This window comes from Lepidochelys olivacea (assembly GCF_965140295.1).
Source record: "Lepidochelys olivacea isolate rLepOli2 genome assembly, chromosome: 2".
Lineage (NCBI taxonomy): Eukaryota > Metazoa > Chordata > Testudines > Cheloniidae > Lepidochelys > Lepidochelys olivacea.
The window spans coordinates 160555953-160583861 of NC_140412.1; the positions used below are offsets into that span (position 1 = coordinate 160555953).

Consider the following 27909-nt stretch of genomic DNA (forward strand, 5'->3'; position numbering starts at 1 on the left):
ATTTGGAGCAGGACTGTAACTGAAGTCAGTCTTTCAACTGACTTTGCCAGGAACTGGATCAGGCCCTTAGTTGATCAAGGAGAAATGTTACACCCTTTCAAAGAGAGAGAGATGGTTCCAGAGCAGAAAAGCACAGAGATGGTGAAGACTTTGGGGCCAGGACTGTGCACCACTGTTGAGTTCCAGAGTCTGAGTGGAGCCTTTGAGCACCAGGGTAACAAAAGTATTTGATAATGATAAAAGTAAAGAATTATGTGCACAAGGGCAGCTGATGATAACACCCTGTTTGCTGAGCATGATTTAAATTAATGCCTATCAATAGGCAATGATGGCCATATCTTCAATTCAGAAACCCTAACCCAAACCCTAGCCATGAATAAATGGCTTTGCCAGCTAACACCAACGGAAAAAATATCCAATTCAAAAGTGAATGTAAATGTCAGCACTAAAAATCACAAACTACTTTGCTACATTTGGGTCATGCTAACAGTAACATGAATATATGGGAACCAGTTTTAATTATATTGTAACATGGGAAGCAAATCGAGCAATGTGAGTTTTTATCAGGGTTTTAAAAGTCTTTGGAAAAAATTTCATTCCCCTTGATTTTCAGAGAGTAGGGAGGGTAGAGGCAGGACTTTGCAAGGTAGCACATTTTGAAAGTGTTTAAAGCCTAAAAGCCTAAAAACAAAACAAAGACTGTTAAGAGTCAAATCATCTCACATCAGTTATTCTCTCAAAGGAAAATGGAAAGTCCAAGGCTGCATCTACACTAGCCATGTTAGGGATGGAGAACTCTTCCACCATTATTCTAGCGCTGCTATAGCTCTGCCATTGGTAGCCACAGTGGAGGTGCTAGTGTAGATGGCTACTGGTAGTCCTGCCACAGTGTTGTCTCGTCCTGGTTAGTCTTCATCTAGATGACATAGTGCTTTAAATATCCGTGGCTGCTGGCACTTTCTCTGTAGTTGACTTCAAGACCTGTGGTGACTCCCACCAGAATTTGTGAGCTCCTTCTCCTGTTTTGATCAGCTTACAGAGGGACCATTGCCGAGCAACACCAGTTGCTCTGCTTACCTTCCCCTGCTGGACTACAAAACCTGGGTCTGCTGCCTCCTCAGCCCTGTCAAACCCTGCTCGCACCAGAGCAAAGTAGCAAGTCAGGTCTCGGACTTTCATTCATCATCCCCCACATGGCAGTGGCATCAGTATCTTTAAGGAAACGATTATCCTGGTAATCATTTCTTGCTGCAAGTTTTTTGGATGGTAAAAGTTTATAACAATATAAAATACGACTACAACTTGCAGCAGTGAGCTACAGTAGATCAAGCCATCAGAGCTTCCTACAGCAAGTCTCTAGTCCCGCTGACAACACCACCTTATGTACTGCTATAAATAAAATCTTCAAGAGTGTAATAAAGGTGATGAACATGAACTGCATTTCACTATAATGGGATATGTTTTCTACTGAGACACAGAACATTAGGGAGTCTATGTAGAATAAATAGCCAGTGCTTCCCAATCTTTATGTCAAAAAGGAGACTATAGTACTGTGAATTGCACTGTTCATTCAGAAGTATGAATGCTACTACCGTTAAATACTCTGATTTAGTTATGGCAGTGCTGCTATGGTTCAGGGGTTGATGGTATTTCTTTTATAAACCTTATTCTGAGGTGCTCCGAGGTCAACTTTTTTCATCAGCACTGTTTTCTAGTGTAGACTATAAATTCTCAAACAGGAGAATTTGGGAGGATAAAATTACTTTAAAGGTGGTTTTTTGTTTTGATTTTTTACTTTTATGATGTCAAAAATGCTTCAGCCAAAATATCAGACTAAGGCCTAGATTTTTTTCAAGTTATTCGTGTGTTCCTCCACTCAGTGTTGCGATGTTTAACTGATTTAGGAGACTATCTTAATCTCAAAAGTAATTTAGGTGCCCAACTCCCATTAATTTTAAAGATTAGGTGCCTAAATGCCTGTTACTTTTGAAAATGAGGCTTAGGCTCCTAAGTCAATTGGGCACTGCAACAATGAGTGGAATCACACCTATATAACTTTAAAAATCTGGTCTTAACTCCCTTTTTTCAAAAGTCAATTAGGGTCAAATTTTCAAGGTATTCAGGCACTTAAAGATAGGCACCTAACCTGCTTAGACACTTTTGTCAGTCCCATTAGGCGCCTAACTCCCATTGAAGCCAATTGGACCTAGGCCCCTAACTTGCTTAGGTGCTTTTGAAAATTCCATGAGGCACTTATTTGCATTTTAGGTGCCTACATATCTTTGAAAATCTGGCCCATTAGGCTTCTAAGTCATGTAGGCACTTAATTTTTACCCTAAATCTTGATTCATTTGTTTGAAACTGTCACCTGCAGCGGCTAAATTGAAATACTTAGAATCAAATACAGCAAAAATGTTCCATAGATTTTATTCTAAGAATTATTCGCAGCTCCTAAATTTAACGTATAAAAGTAAGTGGAGTTAAAATATTGATTTCTCTTCAAGGTCAGTTATTCAGCATATATGACTCTTTCAAGTCTACATAGTTGAATTACATATCCTTATTTTTTAACCAGAAACCAAAATATATTTTCCGCTGTAGATTTGCAAAGCTGTGTGTATGCTCAAGTTCCCTTTAAATGATGGAAAATATTCATTCATGTGTCTTATTACAAGAGTATTCACCTGCGCTGCTATGCGTTGTTAGGCAACAGCATGGTTTTATTAAACTCTAATCCGCCCATTCCTGTATCTCAGCTTTTGTCATTTTAAGTCTTGGGCCAAATTTAGTAATGGGGTAAGTGAGTACAATTCCCAGTGGGAGTTGCACCTGTATATTCTGGGGTTAAATTTGTCCCTCTGTCTAGGTCTGCCTCTCTTCCATCTCAGCTTTGCAGCACAGAAAGGCTGGCTGGGAAGAAGAGCATTGAATGTTTAAAAGATGGATGAGGGCTCAGCTGAGACAGATCTGATAAGCTCTTTCAGTATAAAATTTTCTTTACGGCTGTTTTGCTCTTATGAAAAGATGCTAAATCTGAGTGGTTTGTTCATGTTACCTGGTCTCTGGAATAAAACTGTGGGCTCAAAATGTATCCTTTGAGAGTGGTTATATATTTCGCTACAATGCTGAGAGGCATCAACAGATAAAGAGCTCACTGTGTTATAGAGATTGGCTTGTAATCGCACAGTCTTGCTTTTTGTAAATGCTTTCAAAACTCAATTAAAAAAAAAAGAGACCCTAACTATAATCTTCCGCTGTGATTATAGTTAGGGTCTCTCTCTTATTTATATATATATATACACACACACACACACAGGGAGAGTGCTAGCTATAATTTAATGTTACAGGCACTACATCATGGCTACAGAAGTGATCTTAGCAATTTTTTTTAATTTATTTTTTTGCCACAGATAATCCTACTGATTCACCCACCCACCAAAAAATTACTTATTCCTGTTCCACCCTTTCCCCAAGGAAAAAAAAAAGCTAACGGACTTGTCAGGGACTGGGGCATGGGCAGCCATGCCTAATGGTCAGAGCTAAGGCTGGGAATGATCACATAGAAATTATCACAGCTGCAGTCTTAAGCACTGAGCAGTTGCTAGCAACAGCCATTGGTGGGCTTAAGAGTGGACCTGGCAATGTCACTTAGCCAATCAGGTGCTCTGGTCAATGAGGTGTTATAGTTGCAGTTAGTCAGCTGATCCAGGCTCAGCCGCAGGCCCTGATTTCTGACAATTCTAGTCCCCCATCTTCACATCTCTCTGCATTAATCTGAATGAATGAGAAGAGAATCAGGTTAATTGAGTCAGATTAATGTCAAGACAGGCAGTTCAACTACCCTTCTACTGCCATATGTAGAGGGCTACTGTCCCAGCCAGGGTTCTGTTCACTTCTTCTGCACTGCATGTGAACTCCAGATTGGGACAGAGTATTGGAGGTAGGAGAGTACAAAGGGTGGAGACCAGGGACTATGGATGTGATAGAATGAATGGGCGGGTGGGTGGTGAGGATATGAGGCCAAGACCTACAGTAGAAAAGGGGAAGAAAGGACTAGAGAAAATGTCTGGGAAAAGGAAGAGAGTACAGAAGCACAGAAAATGTAAGAAGGAGAAATCTGCACTCTCTTTCCTGCCCACACTCTCATCCTGTGAACGCTTCTCTCACTGCACACCTAAACATCCCCTCTTACTAAAATAATGGCAGGTCCTAGAGGCTCCAACTAAGATCAGGGCTCCTTTGTACTAGGTATTATACAAACACATAGTGAAAATACATCCCAATAGACACAGAATGGGACAGGAAACAGAGAGGTGCCTTCCCCTAGGTCACACAACAAATCAGTAGTAGAGCTGGGATTAGAACCCAGGTGACCTGAGTCCAATCTAGTGTCCTATCCAGCACGCTAATTTGCATTTCTTGCTATAGGCTTTTCCCCTCCAAGACAAATATGCTGGAAATTGAGTGTGGTTATCTGGTTGCTCTATAAATTATCCTAAAAAATAAATACACTCTCAGACTATAAACATTTGCAGAAACTCAAACTCAGCTGATCTGTTTCAGAAATACCTATCTAATTTATTTCAGATTAATCAAACAGTTGTATTTAAAGGTTAAATTCAGGTTCTACTGATATTACTGCAAATCCTAAGAGTTTTTCTTTACTCATTGAAGACCTCAATTGAGCCTTGGTTACATCACATTTCAAAAAGCTAATATTCTGAAGAAGCCAGCTGAAAGGTACAGTCAAGAAAATACTTAGTAGAACCCACGTGTGTGGATAAATCTGCTGCAGTCTATTTTCTTTCCAGCTAGGGTGACCAGTTGTCCCAATTTTACAGGGACAGTCCCAATTTTGGGGTCTTTTTTTTTTATAGGCTCTTATTATCCCCCACCCCCTGTCCCGATTTTTCACACTTGTTGTCTGGTCACCTTATTTCCAGCACAATTAAAATTTCCTGGTGGTCATGAAGGTGGAGTTGGAATAATTTCAGCATGATTTTTTAACTCTGTGGTCAGTTCTCAGCCATCACTCATACTGGTTATTTGTTTGTCCAAGGCCTATGAGAGTTGCATGCCAGGCCCAGCTTTTGCGTTTTGAGGCAGGCCCTAAACTGTAAAGGATTCCTGCCCACTCATGGGTTAGGGAGCCTTGTGTTGATCTAAAGTAATGGTGCCTAGAGAATTGCACCTTTTAGTTTCTGGCTGCCTTAGTAAAGGAATTTTCTGTTACTTAAAAAGTTTATGGGGACCCATCAAGGGCTAGAGCTGTAGAGCCCAGTGCTTGGAGTAAAGCTGGCAGCCCGCGGACCAGACTGGACTAATACATTACAACACTCACAGCAATGCCGTGCAATAGGGCCAGTTCTAATAACTCCCTCACTGGAGTCAGCAGCACCTATGCTCTGATTTTCTCTGTTAGAGTTGTGATTTGTTCTGCTTCACATGCCAGGTATATTCTCTCTTAAATAACTGTGTGTAACTCTCATAGATGTTAATGGAAGTTTATAAATGCGCATCGTAAGTAAAGACCCCTGTGGCTAGCAAGGAAACTGCGTAAGAGTTGCAGCTGCTAGTCTCCCTCCTAAGAGACCAAGTGTCACTTCTGAAACATGTTCAGTTTTCTCAGTCGAGATCACGGGAAGTCACAAGGTTGCTTCTGATGTAGGGTCTCTCATGAGGCAGCACCGAGAACAGCCTTATCCATGTACATCTGCGTATTCCAGCTTCCCCCTTCTTATCTTTGGTGGTGGTATTATTATTGTATAATTATTTTACAAACAGAGGGCAACTTTCTGTGCTAACGTACTTCCCCATACAATCCCATTGACTTTCATTGGGGTGTACAATGGATAAGAGAGGTTAGAATTTACTTTATCCAGAAAGACACTTAATCTGCCCCCAAAGAATTTACAATCTAAAATAGCTTGAGAGTTATGAATTGGACAGAGTGGGTGGTGGGTCTCCATCTAGCTATTAAAGTTCAAACATCATCATTAAAAAGTAAGTTCATTTACTTTTGGTGACATCATAGCAGAATTTTCAGAAGCCTTCTCAATCCATCGTTAACTTCACACTCTCAACAGCTGACCTCATAGGGATCTACTGCACACCTCTTCCATCCATCTCCACGCTGGTCATCCCCTACCATAGTGACCCACCACTTTTCCTTGCATGATAACCTTCCTTGCATGATAAGCTTATTTCTATCTCTATGCCCACAGTGACCAAAGTACTTAAGTCTGCACCTGTTGATTTCTGAGAGCAGTCTACTTCTCTCCAATGATATTTCTAACACTAAAAAGTACAGAAGATGGAATAAGTCTGTTCTTGCTAGGATCTGAATTAAGATTTCTCAGATCCAAAAGAAACTGGTTCAATACTTGAACTAAAAAAATATTATCATTATCAGTTGGTAATAAACATTGCCTCTTCTGGCTTTTCAACAACTACTAGGGGAAATCAGAACATGCTTATCTCATTTTAATAAAAATACAAGACCCTAATAGAGTGTTCCATCACTGTATATTGGGTGAAATTCAACCCTGCATGGAGGGACAGGAGAAGGCATTTTTGTGATTTAAGTGATGCATAAAACATCAAAACTGGGATTAAGTGAGGCTTAAATGGTGAATAGACATTGTGCTTGCAGCTGCATCGTGTTAATTTCACCCAGTTTTGATTTTCATTAAAAGTTTGTGATCAAAACCAGAACTCAAGCAAAATTCATGTAGAGTTCACCCCACCCAACCATAGACTGCGATTTAAGTAAAGGGAAATGTTGCCATTGTCTTCAATGCAAGCAGAGTTAGGTATATATTTTGTAGGATTGAGACATACACTGCTCACAGTGACATCAGTATAACTCTGTTGCGCCTTTTTTTGCAAAATGTGAATAGAGTAACTTCAGTCATACTTGTGCAACTCCATTCTGCTAACTGTGAACAGTACTTGGCCAGGCCTGTTGACTTAGATTTTATTTAGGTCCTGGGGTAAAATAATTCATAGCAAGAAAAAACCAAATGTTACTGTTTGGTACAATGCGCAACAGATATGAAATACAAGAAAATAACTTCTTTGGTATCTGTTTTTTTTCTTTTCTTTGCAGAATATTACAACACTTCAATACAACTGCAGAAAATTACACTATCATTTTCACATCTGGAAGTACAGCTGCACTTAAGTTGGTAGCAGAAACATTCCCTTGGATACCTGAAGGCTCGGGGCACCCCAGCAGTCGATTTTGTTACCTAACTGACAGCCACACATCTGTGGTGGGTATGAGGGGGATAACTGCTGCGATGAATGTGTTATCTGTTCCAGTGAAACCCAAGGACATTTTATTATCTGAGAAAAACAGAGTACCAGCTAAAGAACAGAACTGCATGACACCTCATGTTTTCTGTTATCCAGCTCAGAGCAACTTTTCAGGTACCAAATATCCTCTTTCATGGATACAGGAGATAAAATCAGGAAAGCTCTGCCCCATCACAACACCAGGAAAGTGGTTTGTTCTACTGGATGCGGCTTCATATGTCAGTACCTCTCCATTAGACTTAACAGTTCACCAACCAGACTTTATCCCCATTTCATTCTATAAAATCTTTGGATTCCCTACTGGTTTAGGAGCATTGTTGGTAAACAACCAAATTGCACCCTTCTTGAGGAAAAGTTATTTTGGAGGTGGAACTGCAGCTGGGTACCTTGCAGGAGAAGAATTTTACTCCCCAAGACCATCCGTAGCAGAAAGGTAATGTGTTCTTTCGCAAAATCAGGATTTATGTGGATGTTGTTTGCATTAGAAAAGTGTGTGTGTTCTGGCAGTGCTTATTTATTAAACTATGAAATAAATCCATATTTATGTATGCAGTTGTAAAGAGCTCAATATCTAGCTTGGTTCCTTAGTATTTGAATATTCCTTTCTTATTAAAAATCCTCATTAAAAATATCCCATCCTTAGCTTGACATAGTTTGTTGTGACTGGTAAAAATACAAGCATTCAATTGGTGACATGAAAGCCAGTCAATGGCTTTATTTAATTTAGAACCGAAGACCTCACTGAAATAAAGCTGTCTTTTGGAATCTCCAAATTCTGAACAAATAAACCACAGTAGGACATACATGGTGATAGGCCACAATTAAATTTGAAGTTAAGGTCCATAGGTATACCCAGTAAAGGGTTTTGGGATTGCTGTTACTAGGAGATTAATCAGAGTAAAAGTCTTTGTGCTTACAATACAGTATATTACATTGGGCAAATATTCCAAGGTCTGTTGTGATTCTTTGAGCAGGAGCTGTGCCTAGAGGAGGAGCAGTTCTCAGGGATGGAACGGAGGGTTGGCGTGTAAGGAAAGTTGGGGCTGTGGCCACGTTCCCCCTCTTCCCAGACACACGCCCCTCTGGGAACTGGAAAGCTGAACTCAGTGATATTTGGGTTCTTCCCTCTACTCCCTCAGTGCTAGCAACCACCTACGTGGATGCACTGAAGAGATGTGGGTCCCTCCAGCGTTTCTCACATCCAGCACAAATGTACAGAGGGCAGGCTTAAGGTTAGCCTTTAATATTAAACTACAATAGTTGGAGGGGGGGAGGGGAATAGTATGTAAAACCAATTATGTCCGTCATTCATTTATAGAAATGATTATCATAATGCATACACATGTCAGCTGTACAAAAGCCTGTATCCGTAATAATTTACCTGTCTCTGCTTTACATATAGTGCAAACGACTGCATGCATTCTTCACCTAACTGTATGTTAGACTAGATTTAGAATGTTCCATATGTGTGCAGTGGTACTTTCATTTTGGCTGCATTTTATAGTAGCAGGCTGTTTGTTATCTCCCGAATGATGATCGACACTGAATGATGATTGACACTGAAGGTACACTTAGTGTTTACTTTTTAAAATATCTCCAACAGCGAGCTCAGTCTCTTGCTTCTCAGGCCAACAAGGGTTAGAAGTTGGAATCTCTATCTTTGGAGATTTTTAAGAGCAGGTTAGACAGACACTTGTCAGGGATAGTCTAGATAATACTTAGTCCTGCCTTGGGTACAGGGGACTGGACTAGATGACCTCTCGAGGTTCCTTCCAGTCTATGATTCTTTTATTCTAAGTATGATGGAGGTATTTGAAGGTAGTGGTGGTGGTGTGGGTAAATGACACCAAAATGATAGGATCTCAGGGAACCCCAGCCTCCCATTGAAAGCCAAGTATTAATGAGCATTAATTTGACCAATGCATATTTCAACTAGGGAGTACTGTATTTCTAGAGGTAATTGGGAATTGGTTGTTATGAGAATGTTATTCTTTGAAACTGACTGTGTGTAAAATAAAATGTTCTGAAATTTTTTTTGCCATTTTAAAAATGTCAGTCTGTCATTGAACAGAGATCTGTTAACAGCACTTATTTCAAAAATATTCAGCTGACAGTCCTATTATCAGCCATGCTATTTTGCCTAAAAGACTCTGACTGTGAGCTTTGGAGGCTGTGTCCTATTAAATCCAAAGAAGCTAGTTTTATTTATTTCCACTACATAGTTGGAAATAAGGGCATTTTCCAATTTGATTCCTCATCTAATTTTCAAATATGGGGGGCCTTAGATACCCAGACCCTACCTCTGCATACTCAAGCACATAAATTACCATTTCACATACCAAAGTATCAATATGAGTATCCGAATGCTGGATTTTAGTCATTGTGTTTGAATATTGATGTCTAACCCTTTATTGATTATATGAACTCATAATATTTTCTTGTTATTCACATTTAGCATATAGTCAGTGCTAGCCAGAATTGTAACGGTATTATGCCTGTCTACAGTTTTGACTATTGAGGCTGAAATTTTCAAAACTACATCAGGAATTTGCATGTTAAATTCCTATTAGAAATTAATGGGAACCTGTGTGGCTTTGAAAATCTCAGTCTGAATCTCTCAACTATTTATCAAGACATTTCTTTACAAGGTTATGAGATTTTGTTGTAAGTGTTATTTCTAGTCACAACATTGGAACAGATCAAACTGTTGGGACCCAGCTGTTACGTTTAAAATGTACTTCCTGGCCATCATTGACAAGGCTAATATGCTAACCATATTTCTGGGCCCATGATTGTAGCAAATAGGGTCATCTGTGCTCATAGAGACAGTAACATTTGCCAAGTTATAACTCTGCCAGCTTCTATTATCAGATGCACCTCTTTGGGGCTCCTTCTGTCTTTTATCATTTGATATTTGAATATTTTTAAAGTGCTAGTCTCTTAAAAGTGCTAAAAAGTTCTTTTTAAAGTGCTAGCTTCACACTAGGAGGGAATATAAGAAGACATATTCAGATATATATTTTATTTCAGAAGGAAACTTGTTTTAAACTAAAAAATATTCACAAGGTAGATTAGAAAATGTATCTCGGAAACCCATCTGGCGGAAGGAATTCCCTGTCCACACATAATCAGGGCTTAGTTTACTAAGGAAACGGCTCCTTGCAAGGCTCTGTGAGATTTGAGTGGAGATTTATAAGGTAGTGGCTTGCTTGTCATTCCTTCTCAAGGCTGACACAATTGATACTTTTGCCTTATGGATACACTTTTGCTGATGTTACTTCCATATTGAGAGCACCAAAATAAGGTATAATTGACATCATCTTGGACTCTTTTAGATTCCATAGACTCACTTAAATTCACCTCTGATTTTTTCCCATTGTATGGTAGTAATCTCTCTTCCTATCCCTAAACACACTTAAAAACTTAGTTTTTTATATTTTCATCCATGTATCAAACAGCTTGACAGATTATCGTCGTTCAGCAATCTAGCCTCATTTTCTGTCTTTTTTTTTCTGCACAGCAGGGGATAATAACATAATATGATTTGTACAGTAAGTGTGGAGTGATAAAATATTCATCCTCTGCCCTATTTTTCCTTTGTATTTGGGATTGCTATTCCGATGCTGATCATTCTGGAACACTTAACTAAAAGACACCAGAAGCTGTTTCTATACCTGTCAATAGGATGGTTGTGTCTATCCACTAATCTGGAGTATCCCAACCTGTTAACTGCTTGTTTGGGGAGCACGTTACACTCAGAAATGAATCTTTTAAGAACTACCTTGAAATTCAGTACCCTGACATCCACTCCAGGGGCTACACAAGGACCAATGTACTACTTAGCTCCTACTTCAAACCCATCTTAAAGGGCAAGTTCTGATCACAGTATGTAGCCGAATTACCTTGGCTGGGTACCGCGGAGTGCTGCAGGAGCTGAAATCTCTGCTCAGGGGTGTGGAGCAGCAGTAGATCCACTCTTTGGAGGCTACTTCTGCTGACAGGCTGTTGTAAATAGCCCCTGTAGCTCTACTGCACCCCTTCTCTCGGCGGGAGGAAAAGACCAGAGGATCTATGTAGTGGTGGATACTCTGGTCCACTCCCCGACTCTACTTTAAACACACTCTCCATACCAATAAGTGGGAATCTTCTATGCACCTGTGTTTCACACAGTGAGGGCATAATACCTAAATGGCTCTATCTAGAATCCTGCCTTCCCTATACTACAAAAGTACACTAGGTCCATGCCCACCGAGTAAAAGGCAATCTGTCCTTACTTACTTAATTGTAGATAGGGCTTGTATAGGGGTCTGTATCTGGATAAATTTCTTCCTGATAGCTAGTCCTTTATGTTCAAAGACTTTTGTTACTCTATTATTTCTACAGCACTATAGTATTTAAAGTGGTAAAGGTCCCTACCAAAAAAATCCTTGTTATTTTCTAAATTTCAAATTCACAGAAATTCTAAGAAAAATTTACCCATCCCTAATGTATGTTCTCTCACTCTGTCTCTCCCCTCAGTTGCTTTAAGAAATGTGATTTTGGTGACTGGAAAGCTCAAAGGATCATTAAAGAGCTACAGAGACTTTAACCTCTAGGCAGTACTGGGTTTACTATGGTGCCAATGGTGCCGTTGCACTGGGCCCACACTCGGAAGGGGCCCATAGCAACTACATGTATATTTAAGGGTACACATCATGAATCGTGATAGCCTTCAATATAGAATGTGTGTATATATTAAGAATTTGGTGCTACATTTTTAAAAACAAACTATTTGAAAAGTGTATGCATATTTTACGTGCACATAATCATATTGTTATGGTATTGTAGTTTACATTTTATTTCTGCACTGCAATCATTTACAGTAAGGCGCATTTAGTCACACTGTCAATGGTGTAATGTGCGTATGCACGTACTGCAGTCTACTGCAGGCACGGATGAGGTGCAGAGCAGGAAACTATAAACATAGAATGAATGAACAAGTCCAAGTGATAAATAAAATAATTATGAAAAAACATTTAAGTGGCACTCACAAATGGAAGTGTAAAGCAGAATCAGAAGATCAGAATGCAAAACTGCATTGCTTAAGCAGTTACTTCATTAATAACAGTACAGAGACTCTCAGTGATTATATTAATAATACTAGCAGTACTTGTAACGATGATGAGCATGTAATTGATTATACTAGTATGGCAGCAGGTGCCACCTACATTGATCATGACTCTGAAGAACATGCTGTTTCTTCTAATTGAATCCTTTTGCCAAATAAAGAACACAGCAATAACCTGCTGCTGCAAAATACACCATCACGATTACCTTCCTCTGATGCTGCCCTGTGGACTGTTGATGTTTTCACTCAACAGTACTGCATAGACATGGGCCCCAATTTCTTCCGAAATTGTGATGGAAAATATTCAATGTCATCAAGACCACATAAGGATAGAACAAGGTAATTATAACTTTTTATGCTTTTTTTATATATATTGAGTCATTTTATGAGATCAAGTTTTTCCAGCAGGGGTTGACTTAACCATTAATTTTGTGAGACAATTGAAATAAACAGATTTTTGTTGTATCTAAATGTAAAAATGTACATTCTAGGTTGCTCACTACTATACTATGAGCAGCTTACTCTCTTAATGTCCCACTAGTGTGCCTTTTTTCATCTCAAATGTTGGAGAGTATGCATTAATATTTAAATGTTTTTGATTTTAGGAAATTCTGGGATATAGCCTTCAAACAAGTGTCCCCGAATGTTGAAACTATTGAAAGGCCTTGGCTCATATACTCGCCATTGACTGGCTATGTCTTCTGTTTTGTGTGCAAATTGTTTTCTCTGAACAGCACATCTTCACTAGCCAAGAGAGGATTTGGTTCATGGGATCACATTGGCAGACTTGGTGACCATGAAAGTTCTACTGAGCACCGACAAGCTCTCACCCCTTATACAATACTTCTACATAGAGTGCTTCCGCCAACGTGCACGGGCTGAAATTGTGGAAAAGCAGCATCACTTGCCCCATAACCTCAGCCATGTGGAACGCAATGCCATCCACAGCCTCAGAAACAACTCTGACATCATAATCAAAAAGGCTGACAAAGGAGGTGCTGTTGTCATCATGAATAGGTCAGAATATGAACAAGAGGCTGCTCGGCAGCTCTCCAACACCACTTTCTACAAGCCATTACCCTATGATCCCACTGAGAGTTACCAAAAGCAACTATAGCATTTGCTCAAGAAACTTCCTGAAAAAGCACAAGATCAAATCCGCACAGACACACCCCTGGAACTCTGACCTGGGATATTCTATCTACTACCCAAGATCCATAAACCTGGAAATCCTGGGCGCCCCATCATCTCAGGCATTGGCACCCTGACAGCAGGATTGTCTGGCTATGTAGACTCCCTCCTCAGGCCCTATGCTACCAGCACTCCCAGCTACCTTCGAGACACCACTGACTTCCTCAGGAAACTTCAATCCATCGGTGATCTTCCTGATAACACCATCCTGGCCATTATGGATGTAGAAGCCCTCTACACCAACATTCCACACAAAGATGGACTACAAACCGTCAAGAACACTATCCCCGATAATGTCACGGCTAACCTGGTGGCTGAACTTTGTGACTTTGTGCTTACCCATAACTATTTCACATTTGGGGACAATGTATACCTTCAGATCAGCGGCACTGCTATGGGTACCCACATGGCTCCACAGTATGCCAACATTTTTATGGCTGACTTAGAACAACGCTTCCTCAGCTCTCGTCCCCTAACGTCCCTACTCTACTTGCGCTATATTTTGATGACATCTTCATCATCTGGACCCATGGAAAAGAAGCCCTTGAGGAATTCCACCATGATTTCAACAATTTCCATCCCACCATCAACCTCAGCCTGGTCCAGTCCACACAAGAGATCCACTTCCTGGACACTACAGTGCTAATAAACAATGGTCACATAAACACCACCCTATACCGGAAACCTACTGACCGCTATTCCTACCTACATGCCTCCAGCTTTCACCCTGACCACACCACACGATCCATCGTCTACAGCCAAGCTCTGCGATACAACCGCATTTGCTCCAACCCCTCAGACAGAGACAAACACCTACAAGATCTCTGTCAAGCTTTCTTACAACTACAATACCCACCTGCGGAAGTGAAGAAACAGATTGATAGAGCCAGAAGAGTTCCCAGAAGTCACCTACTACAGGACAGGCCTAACAAAGAAAATAACAGAACGCCACTAGCCGTCACCTTCAGCCCCCAACTAAAACCCCTCCAACGCATTATCAAGGATCTACAACCTATCCTGAAGGATGACCCAACACTCTCACAAATCTTGGGAGACAGGCCAGTCCTTGCCTACAGACAGCCCCCCAACCTGAAGCAAATACTCACCAACAACCACATACCACACAACAGAACCACTAACCCAGGAACTTATCCTTGCAACAAAGCCCGTTGCCAACTGTGCCCACATATCTATTCAGGGGACACCATCACAGGGCCTAATAACATCAGCCACACTATCAGAGGCTCGTTCACCTGCACATCCACCAATGTGATATATGCCATCATGTGCCAGCAATGCCCCTCTGCCATTTACATTGGTCAAACTGGACAGTCTCTACGTAAAAGAATAAATGGACACAAATCAGATGTCAAGAATTATAACATTCATAAACCAGTCGGAGAACACTTCAATCTCTCTGGTCACGCAATCACAGACATGAAGGTCGCTATCTTAAAACAAAAAAACTTCAAATCCAGACTCCAGCGAGAAACTGCTGAATTGGAATTCATTTGCAAATTGGATACTATTAATTTAGGCTTAAATAGAGACTTGGAGTGGCTAAGTCATTATGCAAGGTAGCCTATTTCCCCTTGTTTTTTCCTACCCCCGCTCCCAGACGTTCTGGTTAAACTTGGAGAGTGGTCAGTTTGGATGAGCTATTGCCAGCAGGAGAGTGAGTTTGTGTGTGTGTGTGTGTGTGTCCCCGGGAAAAAGGGGGGGGGTGAGAGAGCCTGGATTTGTGCTGGAAATGGCCCACCTTGTTTACCATGCACATTGTAGGGAGAGTGGTCACTTTGGATGTGCTATTACCAGCAGGAGAGTGAGTTTGTGTGTGTATGGGGGTGGGGGGGGTGAGAAAACCTGGATTTGTGCTGGAAATGGCCCACCTTGATTATCATGCACATTGTAGGGAGAGTGGTCACTTTGGATAAGCTATTACCAGCAGGAGAGTGAGTTTGTGTGTGTGGTTTTTGGAGGGGGGTGAGAGAACCTGGATTTGTGCAGGAAATGGCCCACCTTGATTATCATACACATTGTGAAGAGAGTTGTCACTTTGGATGGACTATTACCAGCAGGAGAGTGAGTTTGTGTGGGCGGGCGTGGAGGGTGAGAAAACCTGGATTTGTGCTGGAAATGGCCCATTTGATGATCACTTTCGATAAGCTATTACCAGCAGGACAGTGGGGTGGGAGGAGGTATTGTTTCATGATCTCTGTGTGTATATAATGTCTGCTGCAGTTTCCACGGTATGCATCCGATGAAGTGAGCTGTAGCTCACGAAAGCTCATGCTCAAATAAATTGGTTCGTCTCTAAGGTGCCACAAGTACTCCTTTTCTTTTTGTGAATACAGACTAACACGGCTTTTACTCTGAAACTTATACAATGTGTTTATCAAAGACTCAAACCCTTGATAAACATATAGCAGGTGCATATATTGAAGAAAGAAATTACTGGACAGTGTTGAAGCAAGTCGTATCAGCAATAACATTTCTGACAAAACAAGGTCTGCCACTGAGAGGGACTAATAAAATCTTTGGCTGTCTTAATAGTAGCAACTTCCTTGGCTGCTTAGAGTTCTTAGCAGAGTACGACCCTTTGCTGGCCTGCCAGCATTGATTCCATGCCAGATATTAGCCATACTGATCAGCTGACATTTACTGTATGCTATGTGCTGAATAACTGTACACCTGTGGAACAGTTCTGGAATTTTTCCAATTAAATCCGCATACAGGTCTTCATCTGTTTAATGTCATCCATGAAACCCTAAGTGATGCACTAAATATCAATCTAAAGGACTGCAGAGGTCACACATACAACAATGCTAGTAACATGTCTGACACTTATTCTGCTGTGCAAGCTCGGGTAATTGCGGTCAACAAGAAAGCAGTGTACATCCCATGCATGACCCACTCACTTGATCTATGTGGTGTTCTTGCTGCAGAGTCATGCACTGATGTAATTAAATTTTTTTGATTTGTCCAAAAACATTGTGTTTTTTCTGAGGATCAACTTATCGCTGGAGCCTCTAGTGAGATTCTCTGAATGAGGAGACATCTGAGGCCAGTAAGAGAAAACTTTTCCCCAAGTGCCTCAGTGACACAAGGTGGTCAGCTTGAGCGGATGCACTTTGCAGTTTATCATGCAACCACAAAAGCTACAGATCTGTGCCTCAGGCTCTTGGTGTGGACACTCTGCAGAAGAGTGACACACAAGCAGAGGCAAACCCATTAGCTGAAACCATGGATCAGTTGGAGACTGCATTTTTGACAACAGTTTGGAGTAGTATCCTTACAAGAATAAACAAAACAAGTCAACTTCTGCAGTCTCAAACAATGGATTTAGGCACAGCTTGGCACTGCTGGGGTGACTATGAGTTTGTCGCAGCACAACGGAAAATTTTTGAGGAATACCATGAATTTGTGACCCCTTTAAGTTCTACAACTAACTTTCAATTAAAGTGGTAACATCATCCAAAGCATATGGCTGATGATAGCATAGGTGCTGGAACTAGGAATGCTGGGGGTGTGGCAGCACCCACTGGTTTGAAGTGATTTCCATCATAGCCATTGAACAAAACTATAAACCCTGTATATCAGCACCCCCACTATAAAAATTGTTCTAGCACCTATGGATGATAGTGAAGACCCTGCTGTCATGCTGACTGGTGAAGAGAAGTTCAAAGTTGAATCATTCTCTGCCATAGTTGACTCACTTGTCAGCCATCTCAACAGAAGAATTCATGCATGTTCAGAACTAAACAACAGTTTCTGTTTTTTAACAGGTGACCTTGACAGTCTCCTTTGTCCGACTTGTCCTCGTCCATCCCTCCATGAATGCAAATGGATACCACACCATTCTATTTTGTTGTGAGCATGTTCTTTCCATTTCTGGCCAAAGAGTTTTGTCATGGGATCAGCCCAGCGCGTTTTCAGTCTGCCCAGCAATCACTTGTGGTCTCTGGGGATCCAGTCACTGATGTGGGTTGTCCATCTCTTGTCTTGCTTGTGGACTACATGACCCGCCCAGCTTTGCTTTGACCTTTTGAGTACTGCTGTTAAGGAGTCTCTCAGAAGTTTAATTGAATTCTATTCAGATGAACTCAATTAAAAGATCTCTGAAAAATGGGTACAGTGATGCTCACTTGTAAAGCAACTTGCCTCCAAGCCATTATCACAACCTCTGCCTATATCACTGCAAATGCTGACCATAATGAACATGCATAATTTGCAAGCAGCCTTTCCAAATGTCTTTACTGCACTACGCATTTAAGTGACACTACCAGTCTCAAACTGCAATGGAGAAAGGTCTTTTTCACATTTAAAAAGTCTAAAAAGTGCTACAGTGGTTCAAGAAAGACTTGATAGTCTTATTCTATAGACTTCTCCCGTTTAATTGAAACATTTGCTGCAGCAAAGGCATGCTGAAAAATGTGAAGAAATTTTTCATCTCTGTAAATAGAACAATAGCTACATGCAATGGTTTTGTTGAGTAAGTTATTCACGTTAATACTTTTTATGTAATATGCAAATTACTTATCTGAAGCAAGACTAATATGAATAATGGCACTAAATAAAATGTATTAAAGTTTTTCATATTTTTTATTTTAAAACAGTTTTATGTCTGCCCCAATTTCATACAAAAAATTAATTCAAATCTTGGTAGTTCCTATGAGAAATGGTGCAATAGTGTGAAGGTTGCCTTTTAGTGGGAGCAGCACTTGGCTACTGTTTTGGCCAGGTTTAGCTTTTGTTAGCTGTTTTTACCCACGGTGTTTTATTTTGTATATTTTCTTTTACTGTATAATTTATTTTATGTACACTTGTGTGTATTCTTTTTGCCCTAGGGCTGCCATTGCTAGTACCCTAGTGGCAGCCACCTCCATCTGCAACTTAAATTTTTAAATAAAACCTGTGTGCTGTGTCAGACAACTTGTGTGTCAATCTCCTGTCTTTTATAATCCGTTCCCCATGGGGGCCCACAAAAATGTTTGGTGTCGGGCCCACAAAAGCTTAATCCGGTCCTGTCTCTAGGTCACCAGTTCAAATGCATCTCTAGTTGGAAGTTAGCAAAAACTATTTGATGGGTCTTTTAAAGGCCTTTGTAGAATGTACTGGTGGTCTCAGTCCAGTTTCTAGTTGATTAGAAACCATTATGAAATGACCACTACTGTTGACAGTCTTGTTGGCACTTGGCAGCATCAACAGAGACATCAAGGACTGACCAGGCTGCAGAAAATGAACTATCCTCCCCTGACAGCTGACAGGACTGTCGCGCCTGAGCTGAGCAGTGTAGGAAGCTCATGCTGCTGCTGTCCCTGTTCTAAGGATAAATAAAGCACTTCAATTTCCAGTGGTATCACTCTGTCAGCTTTCACAAACACCACCAAATTCACTCTAAAACAAAAGGTGTAAAAAGGAACAGGGACGTTTTGCTTGCTGAGTTAATATACATTCAGCTGACCTATTACTCTTTTCCTTCTCTGCTTCAAGTGTAAATATGTACCAGAAAGCCTCTTACAATTTAGTCTGTCATCTTTTTAGAGGTTTACAGCTTCTCTTTTAAAGCTTCTCCAAGAGATTGAAGGTGAAGACTTGATTCTAATTTGAGAGTAGGAACACCACATGGTCAAACATGTATCATGACAACTTGCTATTGTGATTGCAAACACACATCCTTGCTCAGGCAAAACTCCCTGATCTAAATTTGATCAAAGAGAAAAATCAAGTATAGGTGTGCATTGGAATTCCTTTCCTTCAAGTCTTGCTCTCATCCCAACAATACCTCATTTGAAATCCCATGTATAACTCCACATTTGTTTTCTTTCTAATAATAAAAAAAATCTGATTTTCTAGTTAATCTTAAGGTTGAGTTTGTGGTATGATGACTTTGGGCCAGGTTGGAGAAAGAGGCAGAATCAGGGGTGTGCGCAGGGATTTAAATGTGACTACTTTTGCGGGGGGGGGGGGCACTTTAAACACCGGCCCCTACCCAATGCCCTGGGCCCTGCTTCCCGCACCCCATCTCGCAGACTGTGCTACCAGCCCAGCTTCCCTGCTCCTGGTGCCATCTAGTGGGGCTCAGCGAGAGTGCTAGCTGCAGGGCTTTTCCCAAGCACATCTCTTCAGCCACACTTAACCTGATTCCCACCCTAGCAGATTCGTGGGAGGGACTCCTGGGGCAGGAGCTATGGCAGAAGCTATGGGCTGTGGTGGAGATGATTATTGGAGGGCTCCATGCCCCTGCTTGGCCCCCCTTGTGCATGCTCCTGGGCAGAATTTGCCCCAATTGCCCAAGGAGACTCTGCCCTGTCACTCAGAAAACTAAAGCAAGAGGTCAGATGTAGGTTCCCAAGGAGACAGATTGCTGCCCAATCTGATTTATAAAAGCACCTGAGTTAGGATCTGTGACAGTGCCTAGCGAGCACCACCACCTCTCCACCCACTAGGGCTGCTGTGGCAAGGAGAATCCAAACCTTTGCTGTTCTGGGTTCCCTAGGATGTGTTAAGCTTCTGGAGCCTCAGCAGTCTGCAGATCTGGGCCTCTCTGGTACATTTCCTGGGCAGTGGCTCTCAGTCTGCTATCCCTTCTCTGAAATGGGGCTCCTCATCTGACTTGCTCTAGGTCCCCAGGACCAGCACTGACCCCCAAGATACCCTAGTTTCTCTCCCAGAACTCCACCCAAAAGGTGTGAAGCTTCTGGTTTACTGTTTAACTCTCTCAGGGGCATGCAGCAGTTGTGAAGCAGTTAATACACAGTCACACACTTTGCACAGGAGTTTAATACCTTTATGCACTTTTATACTTAATCATGTAAAGCACAGGAGAGTACTAGTCATACAAAACAACAAGCTCTACACACGTCACCTGCTATTTCACCCTTTCCTATGGAGTCTTCGGGGGACAACCTGGGTCCAGGAAGCTAGGCAGGCAGGTTGTCCCCTGCCTCGTGCAGGATGCACTATGAAGAGAGTGGTCTCTCCCTCATGGACTGGAGAAAATTGTCCCACTAAGACCAACTTCTGCCCCTTTAAAACCTATAGCACCCTGTGTCAGGTGACACCCTTTCCCACATCCCCGCGTGAGTACAATCCCCTGCCAGGTGACTTTGTGGTTAAGGTGACTTCCTGGGAAGGGACCAGTCTTTTGTCTAGAGTGACTAGATTTCTAACAATTGGGTAGTTAGTGTCAACTACCTCCTATTGTTATTCTTTTGCCACCAGCCTTTGGAATCTTACCCCAACATGGAGGCAAACAGACAATAGAAAAGACAAAAGGCTGCACATTCAAAATGAAATTTTCACCCCGACACAGATACACAGGGTTCATAATCTCACATGGAATTAATAAATTGTGCAGACATATTCCCAGATCCTCAGAGGCACCTAAATCCCATTGATTTTCAGTTGAAAAATGTCACCCACCTCTAATCTAGACTAGCACCTACAAATAGGTTAGCTAACTCAGGTTGACTGGCAGTCAACAACAGTAACTCTAGTTAAAACAGAAGCAAAATTCCAGTGTAGACATGCCCTAAGTGACCAAATAAAAGGTATGCATGCAATACAGAGAACCCCTTCCTTTATTTATCAACAGTGCCTTTCCTACTTGAATATTCAACCCCTTGAGGATTTCTTTATTTATATATTTACATTTTCGGTGAATTGTACTGCGGATTTATTGTGATTGTGTTATGTCCCTCTGCATTTTCAGGCAATAATGCAGCTTTATTACTGAGAAATAATCACCCGGAAAACTACTATGCTTAGGGTACATGCTGAATATTGAAAACACATATCGGCCAACGGTGGGCAAATCTTTCACTGCTGTTCACACAGAGTGCTCAAGATGATGTCTAGCTATAGGGCAGAGGGTGAACATAAGAACAGCCATACTGGGTCAGACCAAAGGTCCATCTAGCCCAGTATCCTGTCTTCCAACAGTGGCCAGAGCCAAGTGCCCCAGAGGGAATGAACAGAACAGGTCATCATCAAGTGATCCATCCCCATCGCCCATTCCTAGCTTCTGGCAAACAGAGGCTAGGGACACCATCCCTGCCCATCCTGTATAATAGGCATTGATGGACCTTTCTTCCATGAACTTACCTCGTGCTTTTTTGAACCCTGTTATAGTCTTGGCCTTCACAACATCCTCTGGCAAGGAGTTCAACAGGTTGACTGCATTGTGTGAAAAAAATACTTCCTTTGTTTTAAACCTGATGCCCATTAATTTCATTTGGTGACCCCTTGTTTTTGTGTTACGAGAAGGAGTAATTAACACTTTCTTATCTACTCTCTCTGCACCAGTCATGATTTTATAGACCTCAATCATATCCCCCCTTTGTCATCTCTTTTCCAAGCTGAAAAGTCCTAGTCTTTTTAATCTCTTCTCATACGGAAGCCGTTCCATACTCTTAATAATTTTTGTTGCCCTTTTCTGAACCTTTCCGAATTCCAATATATCTTTTTTGAAATGGGGTGACCACATCTACATGTAGTATTCAAGATGTGGGAATACCATGGATTTATATAGAGGCAATATGATATTTTCTGTCTTATTATCTATCCCTTTCTTAATGATGCTCAACATTCTGTTAGCTTTTTTGACTGACGCTGCAGATTGAGTGGATGATTTCAGAGAACTATCCACAATGACTCCAAGATCTCTTTCTGGAGTGGTAACAGCTAATTTAGACCCCATCATTTTTTTTATATATATATATATAGAGAGAGAGAGAGAGAGAGTTGGGATTATGTTTTCCAATGTGCATTACTTTGCATTTATCATCGTTGAATTTCATCTGCCATTTTGTTGCCCCGTTACCCAGTTTTGTAAGATCCTTTTGTAGCTCTTTGCAGTCTGCCTGGGACTTAACTATCTTGAGTAGTTTTGTGTCATCTGCAGATTTTGGCATCTCACTGTTTACCCCTTTTTCCAGATCATTTATGAATATGTTGAATAGGACTGGTCCCAGTACAGACTCCTGAGGGACTCCACTATTTACCTCTCTCCATTCTGAAAACGGACCATTTATCCCTACCCTTTGTTTCCTATCTTTTAACCAGTTACCAATCCATCAAAGGACCTTCCCTCTTATCCCATGATAGCTTACTTTGCTTAAGAGCCTTTGGTAAGGGACCTTGTCAAAGGCTTTCTGAAAATCCAAGTACATTGTATCCACTGGACCCCCCTGGTCCACATGCTTGTTGACCCCCTCTAAGAATTCTAGTAGATTGGTGAAGCATGATTTCCTTCTACAAAAACCATGTTGACTTTTCCCCAACAACTTATGCTCATCTATGTGTCTGAAAATTTTGTTCTTTACTATAGTTTCAGCCAGTTTGCCTGGTACTGAAGTCAGGCTTACCGGCCTGTAATTGCTGGGATCACCTCTTTTTAAAAATTGGCGTCACATTAGCTATCCTCCAGTCATTTGGTACAGAATCTGATTTAAATAATAGGTAACAAACTACAGTTAGTAGCTTTGCAATTTCACATTTGAGTTCCTTCAGATCTCTTGGGTGAATACTATCTGGTCCTGGTGACTTATTACTGTTTTCTTTATCAATTTGTTTCAAAACCTTTGGGAATCTCCCTCAGATCCTCGGTCATGAAGACCGATGCAAAGAATTAATTTAGTTTCTCCGCAATGGCCTTATCATCCTTGAGTGCTCCATTAGCATCTTGATTGTCCAGTGGTGCCACTGGTTGTTGAGCAGGCTTCCTGCTTCTGATATACTTGTTAAAAAAAAATTGCTATTCCTTTTTGAGTCTTTGGCTAGCAGTTCTTCAAATTCTTTTTTGGCCTTCCTAATTATATTTGTACACTTCATTTGCGAGAGTTTATGCTCCTTTCTATTTTCCTCACTAGGATTTAACTTCCACTTTTTAAAGGATGCCTTTTTCTCTCACTGCTTCTTTTCCTTTGTTTAGCCACAGTGGCATTTTTTTGGTTCTCTTACTATGCTTTTTAATTTGGGGTATACATTTAAGTTTAGCCTCTATTATGGTGTCTTTAAAAAGTTTCCATGCAGCCTGCAGGAATTTAGCTTTTGGCACTGTACCTTTTATTTTCTTTTATTTACCTTTTATTTTATTTTAACAAATGTCCTCATTTTTGTGTAGTCCTCCTTTCTGAAATTAAATGCTACAGTGTTGGGCAGCTGTGCTGTTTTCTCCGCCACAGGGATGTTAAATTTAATTATATTATGGTCCCTATTACCAGGCGGTCTAGCTATATTAACTTCTGGGACCTGATTCTGTGCTCCACTTAGGACTAGATCAAGAATTGTCTCTCCTCTTGTGGGTTTCAGGACTAGCTGCTCCAAGAAGCAGTCATTTAAGGTATCAAGAAACTTTATCTCTGCATCCCATTCTGATACCCAGTCAATATGGGGATAGCTGAAATCCCCCATTATTATTGAGTTTTTTATTTTTATAGCCTCTCTAATCTCCCTGAGCATTTCACAGTCATTATCACTATCCTGGTCAAGTGGTCAGTAATATATCCCTACTGCTATATACAGAGCGGTAGACTCCAAAAGAGCCATGGGGAAAAAAATAAAGTCAGTACTGTTGTTGTACAATACATTTTATAAACCTGCTAATATGTAGAATACAATTATATGCTTTTTAAAAATCATAGGGCCAGATTATCTGGTCAGCTAAGGATACTTTGCTCTAAGGCCAGAGGAGAGTCTCCTCCTTATGCCGGTAGAGGTGGCTATGTCAGTCAACCCCTATAAAAGTGGAAGGGATGGGACACTCCAGCAATATGAGGGGCAGTGTGTATGGCAAAGCAGGGTTGCACTTTATTCAATCTGCCATTGACCTATGCTAAAGCAGACCCTGTGTCTAACTTGCAGTGAGCTGTGTTGTTTTGAATCAGGAAGCTGTAACAGACTCCATGCAGCTGCCACTCTACAATGAATATCAAGGCTGTCATTTGGGGTACATATTTATTTTAAATTTTCTTGGGTCCCAGACCTGTCATTTGTCTCTCAGCTTCCAATCCTTCTCATTCCCACCAGCCCTGTCTCTCTAACTCTATAGATGATAGAGGTAAAATTTTTGTGCCTCATTTACTCTTTTTAAGAACCAGATTCTGCCAACTTTAGTGACACTGAGTACATTGATTCAAAGGTGTAGCTAATTGTTTGACGACACTCGCAGTTCATTCTTAAAAATGTTCAAGAAACCAAATAACCGAACTTAGCCAAATGTATTGTCTGAAGACAAAGCAGTAAAAAAGAGACATACCTACCTTCCTTTGGGGAAGTAATTCTTAGGGCATGGCTACACTTGCGAGTTAGAGCGCATTAAAGCATCCCAGTGCGCTCTAACTCATGATGCATCCACACTGGCAAGGCACGTAAAGCGCTCTGACTCCACGGCTAGAGCATTCCTGGTACTCCACCTTGGTGAGTTGCATAACGTTTGATGCGCCCCTGCTGGAGTGCCACAGCACTAGTGTGGATGCCCTGGTCTGTTAGTGCGCTGTGATTGGCCTCCAGAAGTGTCCCACAATGCCTGTTCTAGCCACTCTGGTCAGCACTTCGAGCTCTACTGCCCTGCCCTCAGGTGACCAACTGCCAGACCTGCCCTTTAAATTCTCTGGGAATTTTGAAAATCCCCTTCCTGTTTGCTCAGCCAGGCGTGGAGTGCTCTCAGTGAATCTTTCCAAGTGACCACGCCTCCACGTGCCAGGCAATCCCCAGTATGGAGCAATGGTGGGGTGCTGGACCTCATCAGTGTTTGGGGGAAGGAAGCTTTCCAGTCCCAGCTGCACTCCAGCCATAGGGATTACGATACCTTCTGGCAGATATCAAGGGACATGATGGAAAGGGGCCATGACCTGGACGCACTGCAGTGGAGGGTTAAAGTGAGAAGTTGCGGAATGCCTACCACAAAGCCTGCAAGGCAAACAGCCGCTCCAGTGCTGCCCCCACGACCTGCCGTTTCTACAAAGAGCTGGATGCGATACTTGGGCGCGACCCCACCTCCACTCTGAGTACCACCATGGACACTTCAGAGCACAGTCCAACAAGGGGGGAGGAGGAGGAGCAAAGCGGGAGCAAGGGTGCTGAGGAGGAGGAAGACACCCCGGCATCCCTAAATGCATGCAGCCAGGAGCTGTTCTCAAGCCAGGAGGAAGTTAGCCAGTCGTGGTGGCCACTGCTTGGGGAAGGACAAACACCAGAGGAGGCTCCCGGTAAGCTGCTTTTATTTTGGGAAGGAAGTTATTTGGTGCGGGCTCCTGGGGCGAGGAGGGTTATGGCTGCATGCATGCCTAGATGCGGAATAGGGCGTTGATTTGCTCTGTCACATCGCGGTAATCAGCCTCAGTGATCTCTTCAAAGGTCTCATACAGAAATTGGGCAATGCACTTGTGCAGGTTTCGTGGGAGAGCCATTGTGGTCCTTGTCTCAATCAGGTTAACATGTCTGCACCACTCTGCCGTGAGGGGTGAGGGGACCATTGCTGCACACAGGCAAGATGCATATGGGCCAAGGTGGAAGCCGCATTGTAGTAGAAGACCCTCCCTTGCATCCCAGGTTACCCTCAGCAGCGAGATATCTTCCAGGACGAACTCCAGTGGAAAATGTGGGGTCAGTGTTCAGTATAGGGGCCCCTTGCAGCTGTTGACTCCCCCCAAGGCCCAGAGGACACTACAGCCATGAAAGAATCAGTCCCCCTTGATCTTGTGCCTACTCACCTTTTTTTGCTCCCGGGAGTTATGTGTACTCGCTTTGGGATGGACAAATTATGCTATTGTGTAGACTGTGCTTGCCCTCCTTAAGTACGGTGGAATCATTGCTCTGTCTGGTGTGAACAATGTTGCATCTGTTAAGTTGCATTTTGCCTTTACAGATGCAACCTTGAGATCTCAGCCATCCGTGTTATCACCGTCCGAGAGGCTGCAAAGGATCAGGAAGAGGCCATGTAGAAGCAAAGAGGACATGCTGTATGAAGTCATGCAGCACTCCCTTAATGAAAATCAAAAAGTGCAGGAGTGGCGGGAGAGTGAAAGGAGGGTCCACGAGCAGAATGTGAATCGATGGCACCGAAGCACAGGGTGGCTGATAAGTATCATGGAGCGCGAAGAGGACTCAAGCAAGGCACTCGAAGCCATGTAGGTGGAGCACTACTGTGCCCGCCCCCCACTGCAGCCCTTGTCCCAAAACTCTTTCCCTTGTGCCCCCGTGTCACCTGCAACCCACTTTCCCCAACGTCAGGGTTCTTATCGCCACCAGCTGCCTCCAACACCTATAGCTTCACCACCCAGCCCTGAAAACTACGACCCTTACCCACTGCACTCAACCCCCATCACCATGCGGTATAGCCATCCTGAAGTGCAGCACTCATTGCACAGCACTCCAAATAGGGAGTCTGAGTAGAATAACAGGACATACGCAAACCTGTGATTGTACCGTTCCCCACCCCACCCCCTTGCCCTTTGTGTTTCCCAAGCAGTTGTTTCTTTTCAACAAATGCATTTTCTTTTCATTAAATGGATTTTTTTTTGAAAACCTTCTTTATTATTGTATAACGTAAAAAGATACCTTATCCCAGGAAAGCAACAGGCACTGCAAGTCAGTGTATCATACGTAGCAAATACAGATTCCTACTAACATTGGAACCACTGCACTTCACTCCTGTGCAGGGCACCAGATATTATTGGTGGCTTTCAGCCTCAAATTACTCCCTCAAGGCATCCCTAATCCTTGTAGCCCCATGCTGGGCCCCTCTAATAGCCCTGGTCTCTGGCTGTTCAAATTCAGCCTCAAGGTGTTGAACCTCCAAGTTCCATGCCTGAGTGAATCTTTCACCCTTCCCTTCACAAATGTTATGGAGGGTACAGCACACAGATATAACCGCAGGATGCTGTTATCGGCCAGGTCCAGCTTCCCATATAGAGAGTGCCAGCGGCCCTTTAAACAGCCAAAAGCACACTCCACAGTCATTCTGCACCGGCTCAGCCTGTTGTTGAACCGCTCCTTGCTGCTGTCAAGGCTCCCTGTGTAGGGTTTCGTGAGCCACGGCATTCAAGGGTAAGTGGAGTCTCTAAGGATCACAATGGGCATGTTGACTTCCCCTACGGTAATCTTCTGGTCTGGGAAAAAAGTCCCAGCTTGCAGCTTCCTGAACAGGCCAGTATTCCGAAAGATGCGTGCGTCATGCACCTTTCCGGGCCAGCCTGCATTAATGTCAATGAAATGCCCACAGTGATCCACAAGCGCCTGGAGAACCATAGAGAAATAGCCCTTCCGATTAACATACTTGGAGGCTAGGT

The 27909-nt window shown here is 42.2% G+C and overlaps 1 protein-coding gene across 1 annotated transcript in view; it reads left to right on the plus strand.

The window, feature by feature from the left end:
• Positions 1–27909, plus strand: part of MOCOS (molybdenum cofactor sulfurase) — a 421823-nt gene that overhangs the window by 152448 nt on the left and 241466 nt on the right. The window contains exon 4 of the mRNA XM_084620329.1: positions 7109–7750. Coding sequence (XP_084476455.1) covers positions 7109–7750 — 642 coding nt within the window. The remainder of the gene's footprint in view (positions 1–7108; positions 7751–27909) is intronic.